The 15935-nt window shown below is 56.5% G+C and overlaps 1 protein-coding gene across 5 annotated transcripts; it reads right to left on the minus strand.

The window, feature by feature from the left end:
- Nucleotides 1-1212: 1212 nt before the first annotated feature.
- Nucleotides 1213-14144, minus strand: LRRC32 (leucine rich repeat containing 32). Of its 5 annotated transcripts, none has more exons than XM_037523002.2 (4): nucleotides 14046-14144; nucleotides 13208-13258; nucleotides 9455-9545; nucleotides 1213-5409 (listed from the first exon to the last, which is right to left on the minus strand). In XM_037523002.2, the coding sequence occupies exons 2-4, from the start codon at nucleotides 13234-13236 to the stop codon at nucleotides 3502-3504; spliced, it is 2028 nt and encodes a 675-aa protein (XP_037378899.1). In that variant the 5' UTR covers nucleotides 13237-13258; nucleotides 14046-14144; the 3' UTR covers nucleotides 1213-3501. The 5 variants fall into 5 exon arrangements, with proteins under 5 accessions (XP_037378899.1, XP_037378898.1, XP_054555524.1 ...); XM_037523001.2 differs by having other exon boundaries at nucleotides 13208-13469; XM_054699549.1 differs by lacking the exon at nucleotides 14046-14144 and adding an exon at nucleotides 11119-11188 and having other exon boundaries at nucleotides 13208-13226.
- Nucleotides 14145-15935: the final 1791 nt, after the last annotated feature.

The following is a 15935-nucleotide window of genomic DNA, read 5'->3' on the forward strand; positions in this document are numbered from 1 at the left end:
GGAGGTGAGAGATCACAGACTGGAGAAGGTTGGAGAAATCTCCAGGATGCTTGGGGGGAAAGGGCAGAACATTGCTGAGCTGGGCCTTGAATCTGGGGAGAGGAGGTAGGGAAGTGAAGGCTGGACCCTGTCTAGGTGTCAGGCAGCTGCGAAGGGGAGGTGGGATCACCTGAGGACAGGTACAGGGGGCTGCAAATTGGGAGCAGGAAGCTTGCACTCTAGACTGTGACTCAGAACCCCTTCCCTGGCCCCACCCAGGTGAGGTGGCCCTTGTCCGCTCTCCCAGAGGCTTTGCCCACACCCTCACCCCCCAGCTCCCCTCCAGAAAACAGGCATGTCCTTATGCCGCTCCTGGCTCTTCTTCCAAGTTTGACCTTGATGTGCAGTAGGTGGCTCACTGCCACTCAGCTCCAGCCCGGGCAGAGCTTCAGCTCTCTAGCTGGGGAGGCCTCAGGGTGTCAGGCCTGCGCGCTCAGCAGGGATGAGGCTGGAGACAGAGAGGTGGGTGTCATCAGAGCAACAGGGCAGTTTGTACAGCAACGAGAATGTGACATTCCCAAGGGAAGAAGGCCTGGGACAGCGTTATGGTGGTCACTGCTCAGGTGGCCTAAGAGGAGTACAGAGAGGACCCTGAAAAGGAGCGGCTTGAGAGGAAGGTGAAAACCACATGTGGGGTACCCTAGATTTAGGGGAGAGTGTACTGAGGGAAGGGGTGGGTGTCAGGGAGAATGGGGGTACAGGGGCCCTCACAGCTGAAGGTCAAGGATGCTCAGTCTAAAAGGGACTGAGTTTGACAAAGGACACTGTGGGTGACCATAGCCAGGGCGAGTGGGGTGTGGAGGGTTGAAGGCAGTGTCGGGGGACAGTGTGGAGGCTTCAGTATGGAGTGGGGAAAGGGAAGCTACTTTGCCAAGAAGTTAGCCCATGAAGTAGGAGCAGGAGGGCCTTTTTACTCTTTTTAAGGTGGACAAGACTGAGCAAAGCTGTAGTCTGAAGGAGAGGCTGGAGAGAAAGGAGCATGAGGGAGGGGAGTGAGCACCCTGAGGGCACTGCCTCAGAGATACGGGGGTGGCACAGAGGAAACACGAGGCCAAGGAGCTGCAGGGCAGAGAGGGGCAGGACAACTGCTGAAAGTCGCTATTTCTCAGCAGTGCTAGTGGGGAGCAGGGCTGGCTGACTGTGGGGGACTGGAGGTGTGGCAGGGAATGTGAGGGTGGCTGAGGCCCCAGGGTCCAGGGTGGCGATGACCCAGCACCTCAGTTTCTCACCTACCATCTCCCCAGCCTGTCATGAGGACTCAAAGGCCATGGCACAAGCAGAGCAGAGCAGGCAGAAGCAGAAGCGATGGCGCCCAGGACCTGAGCAAGGAGGAGGCTGGCAGAACACCTGGTTTCTCCAAAACTGTTTTTAATACATTCATGTGGGTTATACAAAGAGCTGGTCCCGAGGCCTGGGCTGTGGCCTGGTCCCTGCGAGTGAGAGCAGCATCGTATAGTGTTCTCAAAGATCAGGCACGAAGGGGCCACACCTGCCCTCCCAACCCGAGGAGGAGTGTGTGTGTGTAGTGAGCACCAGAGGTGTGTCCCCACCCAGGACCGGCTCCACCTGGCTGTCCTGCACACCCCAGCTCTGCCACCAACTCCCCGAGTCGTAGGCCCATGCTGGGCCTCAGTTTACTCATCAATAAAATGGAGCAGAGGGAGGGGCGTGTTGATTGTCTGACGTTACTGAGCGCTGTCCTGAGCCAGCCTGCGGGCCAAGAGGGTGAAGACTGAAACACGGGCTCTTGGGCTGAGCCCAGGGCTTCCTTTCCTCCTGGACAGTCCATGATTTCATGGGCCGGGGTGGGGTCAGTTATCATGATTCAGATCTAAATGGGTTTTTACCATTTTTCTAGGTGAAAAAAAAATCCCTGCAAAATGAGGACCAGAAAGAGGGGTTGGAGCCAGCAGGATCTTAGCACGTGAAGGAAACGGCTCGGGCCCACCCTCCCCCACGCCCCAGGCACCAATGCCCATTGAGGTCTGAAGTCGCTTTTTTCATGGGCTTCACCACTGCCTCTCTCAGCTTTGTGCACACAGTTATTTTCTTTCTAAGCCTCAGTTTCCCTATTTGTGTAAGGGGGAGGAGGATTCAATGGTCTTAAATACCAGGTTTGACTTAGTGCAGAAAGAATGAGGGACACCAGAGCAAGGAGAGAAAAAGAAGAGTGCTGGTTTGCAAAGGAGGGAATGAGGGAAACTGAGGCAGAGAGGGGAGAGGCCCTGTGGCTGCCTGTCTCTCTGCCCATCTGGGGAAGAGGAGGTAGAGCAGCAGGTGGGTATGTCCAGCACAGGATGCGCCCAGGCCCTGTTCCAGCTTGTGGGGCCACTTCCTGTCCACCTGCCAGCCTGCAGCCCCCCGGGGGCCAAGCTCAGGCCCTGAGGTCAGCAGGATGTAAGTCTCAATCTCAGTTATGGCATTTCTTAATTGACAGGCCCTGGAAGGAGAATTTGGTTCTTCTGTTGTAAAATGGGAAAAAAATACCAACTTCAGAGAGTTGTCGTGAAGAGGCAGAAGTCTGCTTGGGTTTGTTACAGCTGCCAAGCCTGGTGCAAAACAGAACCAAACACCCAAGCCTCTCATTCCTGCTCATCAGCAGACCGGCGAGGGTGGGGCTGGACTGTAGAGATGGGCCTGGGTGGGTGTTGGGGGCCTGGGGCAGTATTTGGGCCAGTGTGTGCAACGCAAAGGTGCCAGGCAGGGCAAGAGCCTGCCCAGGGTGGGAAGCGTGTGGTCTGTTGTGCACCAAGGCCTTGGATGACAGCTTCTTAACCAGGCCCTGCTGGAGCTGCTGCAGCCTGCCCACGAACCCTGGATCCAAACATGCTCATGTGGCTTTCGTTCTCTCTTCCAGGCGCAAGTTCTTCATGTTCCAGAAAAGCTGAAAGTCATTATCAGAAGATGGGACAAAGAGTCTGCTTGGAAACGTCTTAGTCAAATCCTTTTGGTCTCATCCCTCCTGTGCCCTGGTCTAGCCGGGATGGGCCTCCCCGCTCTCAGCCCATGGGGGCTGCAGGGCTCTGGAGACTTGGACTTCCACATTCTCTGTGGTCACTGCAGGGTTCTATGACCACCTCCCCACTCAGACTGGGAGATGCTTGAGGGCAGGGGCCCATTTCACCTGTGGGCATTGCCGACATCTCATCCACCAGCGTGCCCAGTGCTTGGAGCAGGGTGTGGCACAAAACGGATGCCTGGTGAGGATCTGTTGATCTGATGGGTCAGCCGTATTCCTGAAGTTGCCCAACTTCTGGCTTTCACAGCTGAACCACATGTGTGCCTGGAAGTGTGTCATCTACTGATGTGGCAGGATGCAGGGAAAGGAAGCACGGGCTGGGGTTCCAGGACCCTGGCTCAGTGTGTGATCTTGGGGCAGTCCCTACCCTTCTCTGTGCCTCTGGCTCCTCCACTGACCTCTCGACGGTCTCCGGGCCGAGCTTTCCAGCAGCCTGGGCGTCTCTAGGCTTTGTACTGCTGGCTGAACTTCTGCCGACGGACGCAGCAACAGGTGGCCAGCGTGGTGAGCAGGATGGCGGAGACCAGTGTGAAGGAGAGGATGATGATGAGGTTGACATTCTTGAGCCCCCCCTTCTCACAGTCCTCGGGGCGCACATGGCTCAGGGACACCTCCTCCTGGGAGCCGAAGCGGCAGACCAGATCCTGGGTGGCATCCACGTCCACGCGGCCCCGGTGCAGCTGGGAGGCCAGCCAGCCGTTGCCGCAGCAGCTGAGTGGATTCCCCTGCAGGTAGAGGCGCCGGAGGCTGGTCTCCAGCCCTCCCATGGCACTGCCTGGCAGGAGGCTGAAGCTGTTGTTCCTCAGGTCCAGCACCTCCAGGGACACGGCCTGCGTCCAGGTGGGCAGGCGGCTCAGGCGGTTCTCGGCAAGATTGAGCCGCTTGAGGCAGCTGAAGCAGGGCAGGTCGACCTGCAGCATGGCCAGCCCATTGCCCTGCAGGGCCAGGACTTCCAAGGAGGCTTCCAGGCCAGCCAGGGCCCCTGTGTCCACATCTAGCCCAGGGTTGGCAGAGAGGTCCAGCTCGGTCAGGGGGGTGTGCAGGAAGGTCCCCGCACGGAGCACCTCCATCTCATTGTCAACCAGGTTCAGGACGCGGAGGGAGGAGATGCCCGAGAAGGTCACGCAGTCCGAGAGGCCAGGCCCGCTTGGCCCCCCGCAGGGCCTGACCCGGTTCCCCTGCAGGTTGAGCTTCTGCAGGCTCGCAAGGCTGGCAAAGGTGAACTGGGGCAGATCCTGCAGGGCATTGTCCTGCAGGAACAGCGTCCTCAGCGACCCCAGGGCTAAGGCGCCCACCTCCAGTGCCTCCAGGGCATTGTGGCTGATGTCCAGGAGCACTAAGCAGGGCAGGGAACCGGCCTGCTGGGCCTCAAAGGCCCGCAAGCAGTTCCGACTGAGGTTCAGGAAGCGCAGGGAGGTCAGGTGCTCAAGAAAGCCCTCCGGGAGGAGCTCGATTTCATTGTAGCTCAAATCCAGGTTCAAGAGCTGGGAGTGGGGGTGGGTGCTGGCATTCCAGCTGGGGTTTGGGAGGGGCAAGGCTGACCAGCCCTCAGAAGGCGCATGGATGCCCTCGCCTCCCAGAGGAGGTCCTGCAGGGAGCCGGATGAGGTTGTTGGACACATTCAGGTAGATGAGTCTGGGGAGGGCAGCCAGGTCAGGGAAGTGCAGCAGTTTGTTCTCCCGCAGGTCCAGCCAGGCCAGCTGGTACTCAGCCTGGGGCTCCGGGGGTGCCATCTGAAAGGCCTCGATACTATTGCAGCTCAGGTCCAGCACCCGCAGCTGCTGGAGGCTGAAGTCAGAGATGCAGGTGAGAGAGTTCCTGGAGAGATTGAGGTGGGCCAGGCGAGGCAGGTCCTCGAAAGCTCCGTCCTCGATGTCCATCAGCACATTGCTGTGCAGGTCCAGCTGCTCCAGCAAGGGCGTGCCCCTGAAGGTGTGGCGGGTCAGGCGGGTTAGACTGTTCTCTGCCAGTGAGAGGGTGCACAGGACAGGAGCCTCCCCCAGCAGCGGCTCCACCAGGTCACTGTACAAGCTGTTCCCAGACAGGTCCAGGGACATCAAGCTCGGCAGATGACCTAGACCAGCGGTGCTCAGCGAGGTGCCCACCCCCAGGCAGTTATGGGCCAGGTTGAGGTGCTCCAGATGGAGCAGGGCCTCGAAGACACCAGGCTGAAAGAAGCTGATCTCGTTGCTGCTCAGGTCCAGGTGACGAAGCTCTGTGTAGAAGCCCAGGGGTGAGGTCAGGATGCCCCGCAGCTGATTTCCAGACATGTCCAGGGCCTTGATGTCCAGTGGGAGCACTGAGGGGACCTGGAGCAGACCAAGGCCCTGGCACAAGGCCTCCTTGTCCACCTGGGGAGGCAGGGAGAACAGCAGGCATTAGAGGTGCAATAAGGGTAGAACCAGACTTGGTCCTCTAGGGAGGATGACTTGATTCTCTGTCAGACTTGATTAGGCTTTTCTTCTGAGCTCCCAGCATATCTCACATTCCTAGTCACCCCAGCCTAGTCATGTCTGAATGACCTCCAGACATCCTCTCATGCCTGGAGGGCCCCCATCCCACTCCCTGCCCCTATCTCTGGGACCCAGTTCAGTATGGGGCATCAAGGAAGACCCAAAGAAGCTTTGATGAGTAGGTGGATAGAAGTAGAAGGACCAACGAACTAACAAAAAGACCCGTACTGAGTATTTTACAGGAAGCTGAGCCATGTATCACCTAGAATGATCCAGAGCCAGTGAGCAGCAGAGCCAAGCCGGGCCCCTGGCTGCCTTCCTTGGGCCCATACAGTTAGATTTACCCAGCTGGTGTCAGGCTATAAACTACTTTGGGAGAAATGTTTCTGAAAGGGAAAAATGAAATTTGCACCCCTGTCATCAGTTTTTATTTTGGCCTCCCACCCAGCCCTCATTTAAGCCTTCATTCCATGGGCAGAATTCCGGGCCCCAGCGCTTCCTCACTGATGCGCCCCAGATGTGACCTCCTTTCTGCTGTTGCTACCCTCCACCACCCCCTTCGGTGGCCTCGCTTCTCATGGTCCAGTCTAGATCAGTCCCTGGAGAGGGGAGTGAGTCTAAGGGGCAGGGGAAGAGAGGGCCAGGGTCCCCACCCACAGTCTTTGATGGCATAACTGATTTTTCTGTGCGAGCCCCATTGATCATTTTACCACTCTGATTTCTTATCTAGAACATAACTCATCCTTCTCCAGCACCTACACTGCATTTTATAGTTTATTGAGACTTCTAGGCCCCCTGTCTCAGTGAATCCTCGCCATAGCCTGCCCATCAAACATGATCAACCCTATTTATAGGAAGCCCAGCTCAGAGAGGGGAAGGGAGGTTGAGGATTGCAGCTTCTAAATGGTGAGCAACAGGGCTGGGATGGAACCCCGATGTTTTAACAACCAAAGGCTCCATTCTTGTCTTCCACCACGTGTGACTTCTGTGCAAACGCAGTTTTTCTCTTGCCTTCCCCAGGACCCCAGGAGCCTCAGGCTTTGCTAGTGAAGGGTCTAATTTCCACAACCTCCCAGCTCAGTTCCACTCCCGCTTAGGCCTCTCTGTTTGCACTGCCCCTTTCATGCTCACCTACCAATCAAATGCCTGGCAACCGCAAAACCCCACTCTGACATGCTGCCGCCTGCTTAAAACTCTGTAGCACAAAGTCCAGGACCTTCAGCAGGTCAGTATAGTGTTTGTGGCGCCTGCCAACCTGTCCCGTCTCCTTCTAAACCACTGCAGCAACCAATGTCCACCTTGCCCTCCCACACCCGCCTCTGGGTCTCCTCCTTGCTGTTCCCTGTGCTGGTTATACCATTCTCACTAGATCTGCAGAGAGAACATCTGTATGCTGAGCTCTGGGTCTCCTCCTCCAGGAAGTATTCCCTGACTGCCGCTGGGCAGGTCATTTCCACTGGGGCGTCCTCCTTCAGAGCCTCAGCCACTGAATTGTGATGCCTGTGTGGGGACCTGCTACACAGTAATCTCAGAACAAACAGGACTGGCGTGACTGAAGTGGATGCTTGAAACTGGCCCACAGAAAGTGCTCAGAAAACTTTATTAATGATTGGAAAAAGTCACAGGCATCACCCGCTTAGTTAAGGTCTGAAGGATCGACTCAGTCACCTTTCTAAGAGGAAGACATGGGATTATCCAAATATCTACACTGGAGTCAAAGGCCATTAGAGCAAAAAGATGGGGAGATTGAGTCTGAAGATGGCAATGACCTGTATAAGGTCACAGGGAGTGAGCGGCTAAGCCAGTGGGGCAAACACCAGCCTGGGTCTTCCCAGCCTAGCCCAGCTTCCCACTTCATCCCCAGAGCCCCAAGTGCAGGGGTGAAGGCAGGAGGGGGACAGAAATGCCCTTCCTCCCATATCCTCACTGGTGCCCCTGCTCAGGCATCTGCGTGACTCTTCCTATTCAGTGCAGCACAGCGGCTGACACTCCAGGGGAGGTTGCTGCATGGAGTTTTGAGACCCGGGCAGATCTATTGTACCCCTATTGTTGGGTACCGCTGTATTGTTGAGTACCCATGTAAATAGGAAATCTACCCCAACAAACTTGCCAGTCCTGCCTGGCTCCTGCCTCCTTCATCTGTCCCGATCTCTCTGCCAACTGGAACCACTAGGTAACACGCTTTCAGTCCTAGCCTCAGCTTCCCAGACCATCCTGACTGACGCAGTGTCGCCGGTCTCCCGGAGCACCAGCTCTGGGCCAGGCTTGGTCTGTGCATAGATGATGAGGCTCATTTCATCCTCCCAGGAACTATTTATTCCATCAGACCCTCAAAGAAAAATGAAGTTCAAGGGGGGAGGCTATTATAAATCAGATAGCCAGAGACTCAAAAGTATCACTGCAAACCTATGCTTGCCAGTGCCAGCCAAGTTCTGACCACAGGCTCGCAGCTGGATGGGCTCCCGGGTTGAGTCCTTCGTGGGCACCATTTCCTGGGCACTTACTTGGGGTGGATAAGATATATGCTTCACACTGTACCCCTTGTGCAAATGCACACCTTGTTTCACCTCTGGGTATGCAAATGTTCCCTGGGGTACCAGTCCCTGAGAGTTGAGCTGGGATACAAGTGGGTCAAACCCAGAGTCTAAGATCTACTCTCAGCCCAGGTGCCGGGTACCCCTGCCACAGACCTAGAGAGGCTGCTTTGGGCAGGGTTGTGGTGGGCTGCCTAGGAGGGAGCCAGAAGGCCAGGGAAGCTCTCAGAGCTGCAGTCAATGGCCCTCCTGCTCCCTGGGCTCCAAACTCCCAGCATGACTATTTATAACCAGGCCCGGTACTTCTCACAACTTGCTGCCTACTCTCTCTGGAATGCCAGGAGGTAACTGTCCAGCATTTTTTTTAAATAGGGAGAAGGACTTGCCACCCCATTCCCTTTTGCCACCTGCATGCAGAAAGGAGCAGGGAAGGAAGAGTCTCTGGCAATGGACAGACAGCATGAGCCCAGGGGAGCCGGGTCAAATCCTGCCTCTACTACTTCCTATGTGTATGACCTGGGGGGCCACATCACTTCTCTTGGGTTCAGTTCACCCAGCTGAAAAGAGGTTTTCTGGACAGGGTAAAGTGAGAGGGAGCCCTTAGTACAGTGTGGCACCCCAAGAGCCCTCTGCATGTGGCAATCTCTTTTTACTACTTTGAAAATCTACATAGCTGCAGAGTATGTTGATTTTTCCATGGTAGCTCTGATAGTTGAGAGCAAGCTTTCCTGTCTGTGGTCTCATTTGCCAGGAGTCAAAGCTCATCCAGCTTCCCTCTGCCTGTGGGTGGCCTGGGCCTTCGCTCCCAGCCTGTCTCCCCAGGTAGAATTCGGGATGGCACGTGGTGCCACCCAAAGCCCTCTCCGCCTCATAGTTTGGAGTCTGGGAATCCCAGAGGGGCCCTGGGGGCAAGAAGTGAGATGGCAACGGCAGGAACTGCAACCCCCAGGAGAGGCTGCGGGCCCCTGGCTGCCAGCTCTTCGGCCTCCAGAAGCACCTGCCCCTCCTGCGTTATGTCAAGAGCTTCCAGGCCCAGGTCCAAGTGAGCTGCTGGAGGGCCCAGTCCAAGCTCCAGCCTTGACCTCAGTGACTGCCCAGGCCTCCCTCTCCCCTGAACCCTGCAGGGGCAGAGCAACTTCAGGATGGTCTCCCTGACTCAGGGCAGGAAAAAGGAACAGAAATAAAACAAACCTGGTACCTACTTTCAAGAAGTTTTTGGTCTGGCAGGTGAGAGAGGCTTAGACCCATCACCAACTACCGCACATGCCCAGTTTTGAGAAAGAGGGCAGCTTAGCACTTTAGAAACCCAGGGAAGGGAGCAAATAGAATCAGTTCAACCTAGAGGGGTCACAGGCTCCCTAGAGGAGTAACGAGTGAGGTGCTTACCCTGCCTGGGCAGGGCTTCTTACCATCTTACAGGGCATCTTGTCTCGGTGTTGGGAGGTAGCCAGGCCCAGAGTCAGCACAGCCAGGAGCTGCAGGGTCCGGTGGCTCATGGCTCTGTATAGAAGACAGGGTGGAAGGATTGAGAACACGGTCAGATCACTGTCTCCTTCCCACTACCATTCCCCTCCCCCCCAGGCCCCTCCCTCCCCCACCCCCCCATTGGCATCTGCCATCAGGGACCCCCAGATCACAGTTGGAGCTGGGATAGAGGTTCTGTGGATATAGCAAGGAGTGGGGTGAGAAGTGGGGCCGTAGCCCACCACAAAGGGCTTCCAATGTCAATCCAATTTGCTAAGCCACTTCTCTGGGTGCAGGAGTTGTTCAACAGCAGCTGAAGTTGTCAGATTCGGATTTCAAAAGACCCCACCTGGGGGAAGACAGCCTGGAGGTGGGGAGTAGGAGCAGAAAGAACCTATGTCTGCTCTGAGCCAAGCTCAGGGCTGGGGTAAGGTGACGTGGGGAGCTGGGCCTCTGGATCCACTTCCACCCAGGTCATAAGCAGGTCCCCCATCCCTGGGCCCCAAACGGAATTCCTTAATTCCCCCACCCTGGACTTTTATTTTGCCCTTTTTCTTTTGATTTTCTGATACTGGAGTCCCTGCCATTGTTTGAAGGCTGGGCCCAGAGCACTGACAGGAAGCCCGCCAGGAGGCCAGCCCTGCCCCCAGGACTGCTACCCTGGACTTCCCCAGGAGCAGGTGGCCGGGCCCATTACTTTCACTTAAACCTCAGGCATCACGCAGGGGACACCAAGGCCTGCTGGTTCAGCCCTTCTCCCAGAGGTGGGGTTTAGAGGGATCACAGAGACCTCAGCAGGATGAATCCTAGTGCTGGTAGGGGCTTCCTAACTGAGGACCTGGGTTAAGTGTCAGGAACACACAGATCGATCCATCAATTTCATTCATTCATTCCTATCTTTATTCCTGGTTCTGCATTGGGAAGTGAGAACACATTCACTGAAAACGATCATAAAACCTATACTGTAACAAGGAGGGGCACATAAAGCCCTCAGGAGCACTGGGCTCTTTTCTCTCCTCCCTGGCTGCCCCTCTCACCTCCTCTTAACCTGCCATGTGACCTCGAGCATGTTACTTCACCTCACTGAGCCTCAGTATGTTCTATGACAGTGCAACTGACAGGACATTAATTATACACCACTCACCCTCCCCGATATTTTACTTGCGTTCACGCAATCTTCACAATGATTCCATGATTCGGTTCTATGATCCCCATTCTCACTGTGCAGACGGGGAAGCTGAGGCTCGGAGACATTAAAGAACATGCAAGGTCACACAGCTAGCAAGTGGCAGGCGCAGGCAGTCTGGCTCCTGGGTCTGTGCCCTTAACCTCTACATTATAAGGTCTCCAGAGGTGCTCAATAGGTGAGCACTGAGTTGTGACTCTGAAGAATATTTTAGAAGAGGCACTTATAGGACCTTTGAGGACTGACTGTTGGAACCCACTGGCATTTTTGGTGATAAATTTTAAATGCAGATAGCTCTGCTCTGACATCCTTCCTTGCTCCAACATGCAAGGGCCACAGTAGTGGCTTTTAAACCCTACTCCCTGAGTTCCCCTCAGGGTCATGCTAACCCCGTCCTGCTGCTCACAGCTGCTTTCCACTCACCTGCATTACAGGTTGGGCTTTCACAGGAAATTTTGCTCTGCTGTTTAAAAACCAAAACATCACCGCCCGTCTGAAAGTTAGTGTACTCAGAATCAGGTACTAGTCTCAGTGGAAGCTTCGGGGCCGGCACTTCTTTCCATTCCGGCACTTCTTTCCATTTCGTCTCCCACTCTGGGTTCCAAATACCTCGGGTAATTTTCAGTCCCTGACCAACCTTTCACTGCCCCAAACCTCCACCTTCTCCTCTTTCTTGTGCTGGAAACATCCTCATGTTTTGGGTCTCAGCTTATATGTTACCTCCTCCAAGAAGTCTTCCTTGGTTCCCTAAGTCTGGTCTATACATGGCCCTTCCTATTAGCTCTCCCATCTCCCGGAGCCCCCATTGAGCACATGGAGCTGGGCACCATGGCTTGTCTCCGACTCTTCTCTCCTATGCGAAGCACCCCTAGAGCAGAGGGGCTCACTCTCTGGAATTCATCTCACACCACAGAGGAGGTCAGAGGATGCCCTGGGAATGGATAGGAGGAGTCTGGTGCTGGCGACTCCCTTTTCCTTCCTGCCACATTCCTTCTCCCCATCAGGGGGTTCTGTCTGCTCTCCCTGAAAAACAGCCCAGATCTGCCTACCCCCGTCTTCCTTCACTGTCTGAGTCACCACCACGATTCTGAGCTTCCACCACAGCAACACCCTGACCTCTCACAGTCTATCCTACACATAGCAGCCTGCGTGATGTCTTTATGTCAACTCTAAATCAAGGACCTGATCATGAATCTCTACTGCTTGAAAGCTTCCCCAAAAACCCAAGCTTCACACAATTGCCTCCCTGATTCCATCTATCATTTTCTGTTGCCTCACCAATTCCAGCTTTCTCACTGTTCCGCAGACACAGCAAGTGCATTCCTGCCTCAGGGCCTTTGCCCTGGGGCTCCTTCCACTGGGAATGCTCTTCCCCAGATCCTCACATGTTTTATCGCTTTCCTGGCATTGGTAATTTCCTGATGATTTCTTATTCTGTGAGAACAGGAGTATTAAGCAGGTTCTCACTAAGCTCTACAGTGGGCTGGTGGTGAGTGCGAGGTGAAGGCATGGATGGGCCTGGATTTAGTACTGGACCGGAGGCAATACTTTCTCCTCTTCTTCCTGCCAGATCCCACCCAGTTCCCAAAGCAGGCATCTGCAGATCCAGCAGGGACCAACCTTCTCGTACCCAGAATTTGCCCTGGGAGCTGACAGGACGAGGCCCCTCAGCAGTGGGCACCCATTGGCAGTGCCCAAGACACTGTGGGTAGCATTGAAAGGCAAGAAGGAGAACTGGAGTAACGCAGAGACAGTTCACATCCAGCCTCTATAGCTCGCCAGCCTGGGGCTGGTCCCTTAATCTGTCAGTGCCTCAGTGTCCCATTTGTGGGCCAGTAGCCTGGTTCAGGTTCTGCCACTGGCCACCCTCAACCATTGTGGTGGTTAAGCTGAGAGTCCGTGAATGTGTCCTGGACACATGTTGTCTTTCTCAGCTGGGGCAGCGACACACAGGGCCGAGCAGCCCATGTGAGGCATGCTGAGGAGGGGAGCCCAGGCCTGCAGACAGGGGGCTCAGGCAAGAGGAGGCAAGTAATATCTCAGGACTCTGGCTGGGAAGAGAGGCATACAAAAAAGAGGTGTGTGTGTGTGTGTGTGTGTGTGTGTGTGTGTAAGAGAGAGACAAAGAGAGAAAGGGGAGGGAGGGAGGGAGAAAAGGAGAGCGGGAGAAAGGAGAGAGAAATATGGGATGGGGGACAGTGTCTACAATTATCATAAGCCCATTTGTACCATTTAAGGGTGTTGGACACGCTTTGAAATGCTTGCCCCATATTATCTCATTTAATTTCCACAACAACCCAATTAAATAATTACTATAGTTTCCACTTTATAGATGAGAAATCTGAAGTTACTGACCCAATAGTTACCCAGTTCAGAGTGTTTTGGGATTTAGTCCAGGTCCACATGACCCAAATACTGTGTTTTTTCTAGCAGGTGCTAAGTAAGCTGCCTGCCCTGTAGAGAAACGTCTACAATTTACAGGAAGAAAATGAGGCTCAGAGAGGTGACTTACCCAAAGTCACACGAGGCAGTAAATAGCATTCCGGATCAGAACACAGTCCATCTGCCTCCAAAGGAAATGGTAGGAAGTGGTTCCACCACATCAGGCCAACATCTCCCTCCTGGCTCTCCAAGCCCCCTTCACCCCCAGCAGGCGCACCAGCAGGCAGCCTCCCAGGGCTGGGCTCTGAGGTGCTTCTCTCCCTCCTCTCAGCCCCATCCCTGGCCAGCGGATGCTGCGAAGGGCGCTGTGAATCACCAAGGGCAAGTCCCATCTGGAGACATGTGCATCCCACGGGGGAATTAGACCAGAACCCAAAGGAATGTAGCTGTGATGGTGGAATTTCAGACAGCTCGGGTGGGGGTGGGGGTCCCTCAACCACCCCCCCACCCATGAAGAAGGCTGACTTCCGAGGTTCTAGGACAGGTGGGTGCCCCCACTCCGTGCCACAGGCAGGCTGTCCGGGGCGTGGGGTGGGACGCCTCTCCCAGGCCAGGGTCAGAGGGTGGCAGGAGCCCTGGGTTCAAATCCTCTTCTGCCCACCTAGCTGCGGGTCCCGGGCAAATGCCAGTGTTTCTGCCCGTGTTCCCCCATCTGTCCCTCTGCGGGGACGAGGCTCGGGGCCAGCAGGCGCGCAGACCTCTCCGGGCCAGGGCGGGTCCACCCGGCTCCACGCGCGGAGTGGGGGCGGCTGGGCCGAGACTGGGGGGTGGGCGCGCTGCACCCTCATGAATTAGCCCCAGCCCCGCCGGGGCTCTGCGCGCGCGGAGGGCGGGGTGGGGCTGGGAAAGTGGGGCGCGGGACGGGGGTCCCCCGGGTCGGGTCAGCCTGGCCAGCCGGCGGCTCCTACCTGGCTCAGCGCGGCTGCCGCTCCGCTCCCGAACAGCACCGGCACATTTTGCGCAAACCCGCCCGCGCCCAAGTCCCACCCGGCGCCAGACCCCGGGGTCCCCGCGGAGGAGGCTCGCGGCCGCGCCACTGCCCCACGGGAGCCCGACCCGCGAGGGGGCGGCGCGGGCTCCGATTTAAACCCCGATGCCGCGACCCGCCCCACCACGCCCCCGGCCCGGCGCGGGGTCCTAGCGCCCGCACGGCGCGCCCCGCAGACGCGGGTTATCTGAACCCCGGGGGTGGGGGAGCATCTTCTTCACGCTGGATCCCCGCTGGGAAGGCGGGGTGGAAGGGCCGGGGGAGCGCGCCGGAGGGAGAGGGGTCGCTGAGAAGTGGGGTGCCAGCGCGGTGCCGCCCTCCGCCCACCCCGCACGTGCAGCCCGCGGCCCGCGGCGTCGGGGTGGGGGGGGCGGGGGTGACTCCAGGAGTCGCAGGTCCGCGGAGGAAATCCGGGCCGGGGCGCTTGGGGGGCCGGGGGTGGGGGTGCAAACAGGAGAGGTGACTGGGCCGAACGCGGAAGGAAATGACCCTTCGCTGGCCCTGGGGCAGCCACAGAGGGGGTTCCCCGCACCGTGGCCACATCCCCTCCGGCGAGTCCAGGCGGGTCGCTTCCCTTCTCTGATGTGCTCTAGTGTCCAAATTCATCCTCTTCCACCTCCTCCCAGGACCCATCAGCCACCCTGTGCGGCAGGACTGTCACTGTCCCGCGCCTGGGGAAGAGGAAAGCAAATATAAATAAAACCCAGGGGCTTGGGACTGGTAAGGTCCCCGCCTATATTTGGGGAAACAGAGGCACGGAAAGGTTAAATGGCATATCCAAAGTTACACAGCCTATAAGAGGGAGGGATTTGAACCCATTCTGCCCCAAAATTCAAGTCCCTTTGCCAGGCACCATTTTGCTCTAGGTGTTCTACAGCGCTGCACACAAGCCCAGCGATTGTCTCTTCAGCTGCCCGCCCAAAGGAAGCGCTTCCTTTTCCACCAGCTCCAAAGCTGCCCCCTCTTCCTGATGCCTGGGCCCTACCAAATCACTTGTGCCCTGCCCTGCTGGGGGGGACCCCATGGGAGTGGCTGGGAGGAAGATCACAGCTGTTCCCCACTGCCCTGGTTCAAAGGGCAGAAGGTTCCTCTTCCATGGTGTTCCTCTTCCCTTGGTGCTCACCAGCCCTGAGAATAGCACAGGGGGGCCCATTTAACAGATGGAAAAGTCACACCCCATCCCCCAAGCCTTGTGGCAGATCAGAGTAAAGTTAGGCTTAGATGCTTGGTTCCCTGAATCCTAGAAGGCCGCTGTCTTTTCTTCCTCCGGGCTGGCTGACTGTGGGGAGGGGTCTGGGGAGAGAGGGGCAGCCTAGAGAGGAGTCCCTGTGAGAACAGTGGCCCAGGGCCTAACCTAGCCTCACAGGAGGATTAGGGAAAGCCTCCCTACGAGGCCTTGGGCTGCAGTAGGGAGATGGGTAGGAAAGGTTTTAGGCTAGAAAGGGTGCCCAGACCTCCCCTTCGCTCCCAGCTCTCTGGTCAAGGAGGTCCCAGCTGGTTGTCCTTAACCCCTCTCTGGTCAAATGGAATTTCAGTCTCCTTGTGTGTGAGGTGGGAAAATTGTAGCTCCTTCTTGAGGTTGGTGCCAGATTTAAGCATAATGGACCCAATCTGTGGCCTGCACCCAGCAGATGTGAGGTAACTCCTCAGTCTTTGTTTCAGGGACTGATGATACCTCTGCTAATACTGTGCAGGCTGCCTTTTCCAGATCCTTGTCCAAGGGGCCAAACGTCCAGGGTGTGCTTCACAGTGGCTCTGTAGCTCAGGCTCATGGCTGAGTCAGAATCAGGCTGTTCCAGGGCTTCCTAGC

The sequence above is a fragment of the Talpa occidentalis genome, unplaced genomic scaffold (assembly GCF_014898055.3).
Source record: "Talpa occidentalis isolate TD23 unplaced genomic scaffold, MPIMG_talOcc4v2.1 talOcc4.3, whole genome shotgun sequence".
Taxonomy (NCBI): domain Eukaryota; kingdom Metazoa; phylum Chordata; class Mammalia; order Eulipotyphla; family Talpidae; genus Talpa; species Talpa occidentalis.

Coding starts and splice junctions, on each gene's coding strand:
- LRRC32 (XM_037523002.2), bottom strand. CDS start 13,236: ATGCTATTTACTGCCTCGTGTGACTTTGG. Junction 9,546..13,207: donor ACTGCCTCGTGTGACTTTGG/GTAAGTCACCTC, acceptor TCTTCTATACAG/AGCCATGAGCCACCGGACCC. Junction 5,410..9,454: donor ACAAGATGCCCTGTAAGATG/GTAAGAAGCCCT, acceptor CTGCCTCCCCAG/GTGGACAAGGAGGCCTTGTG.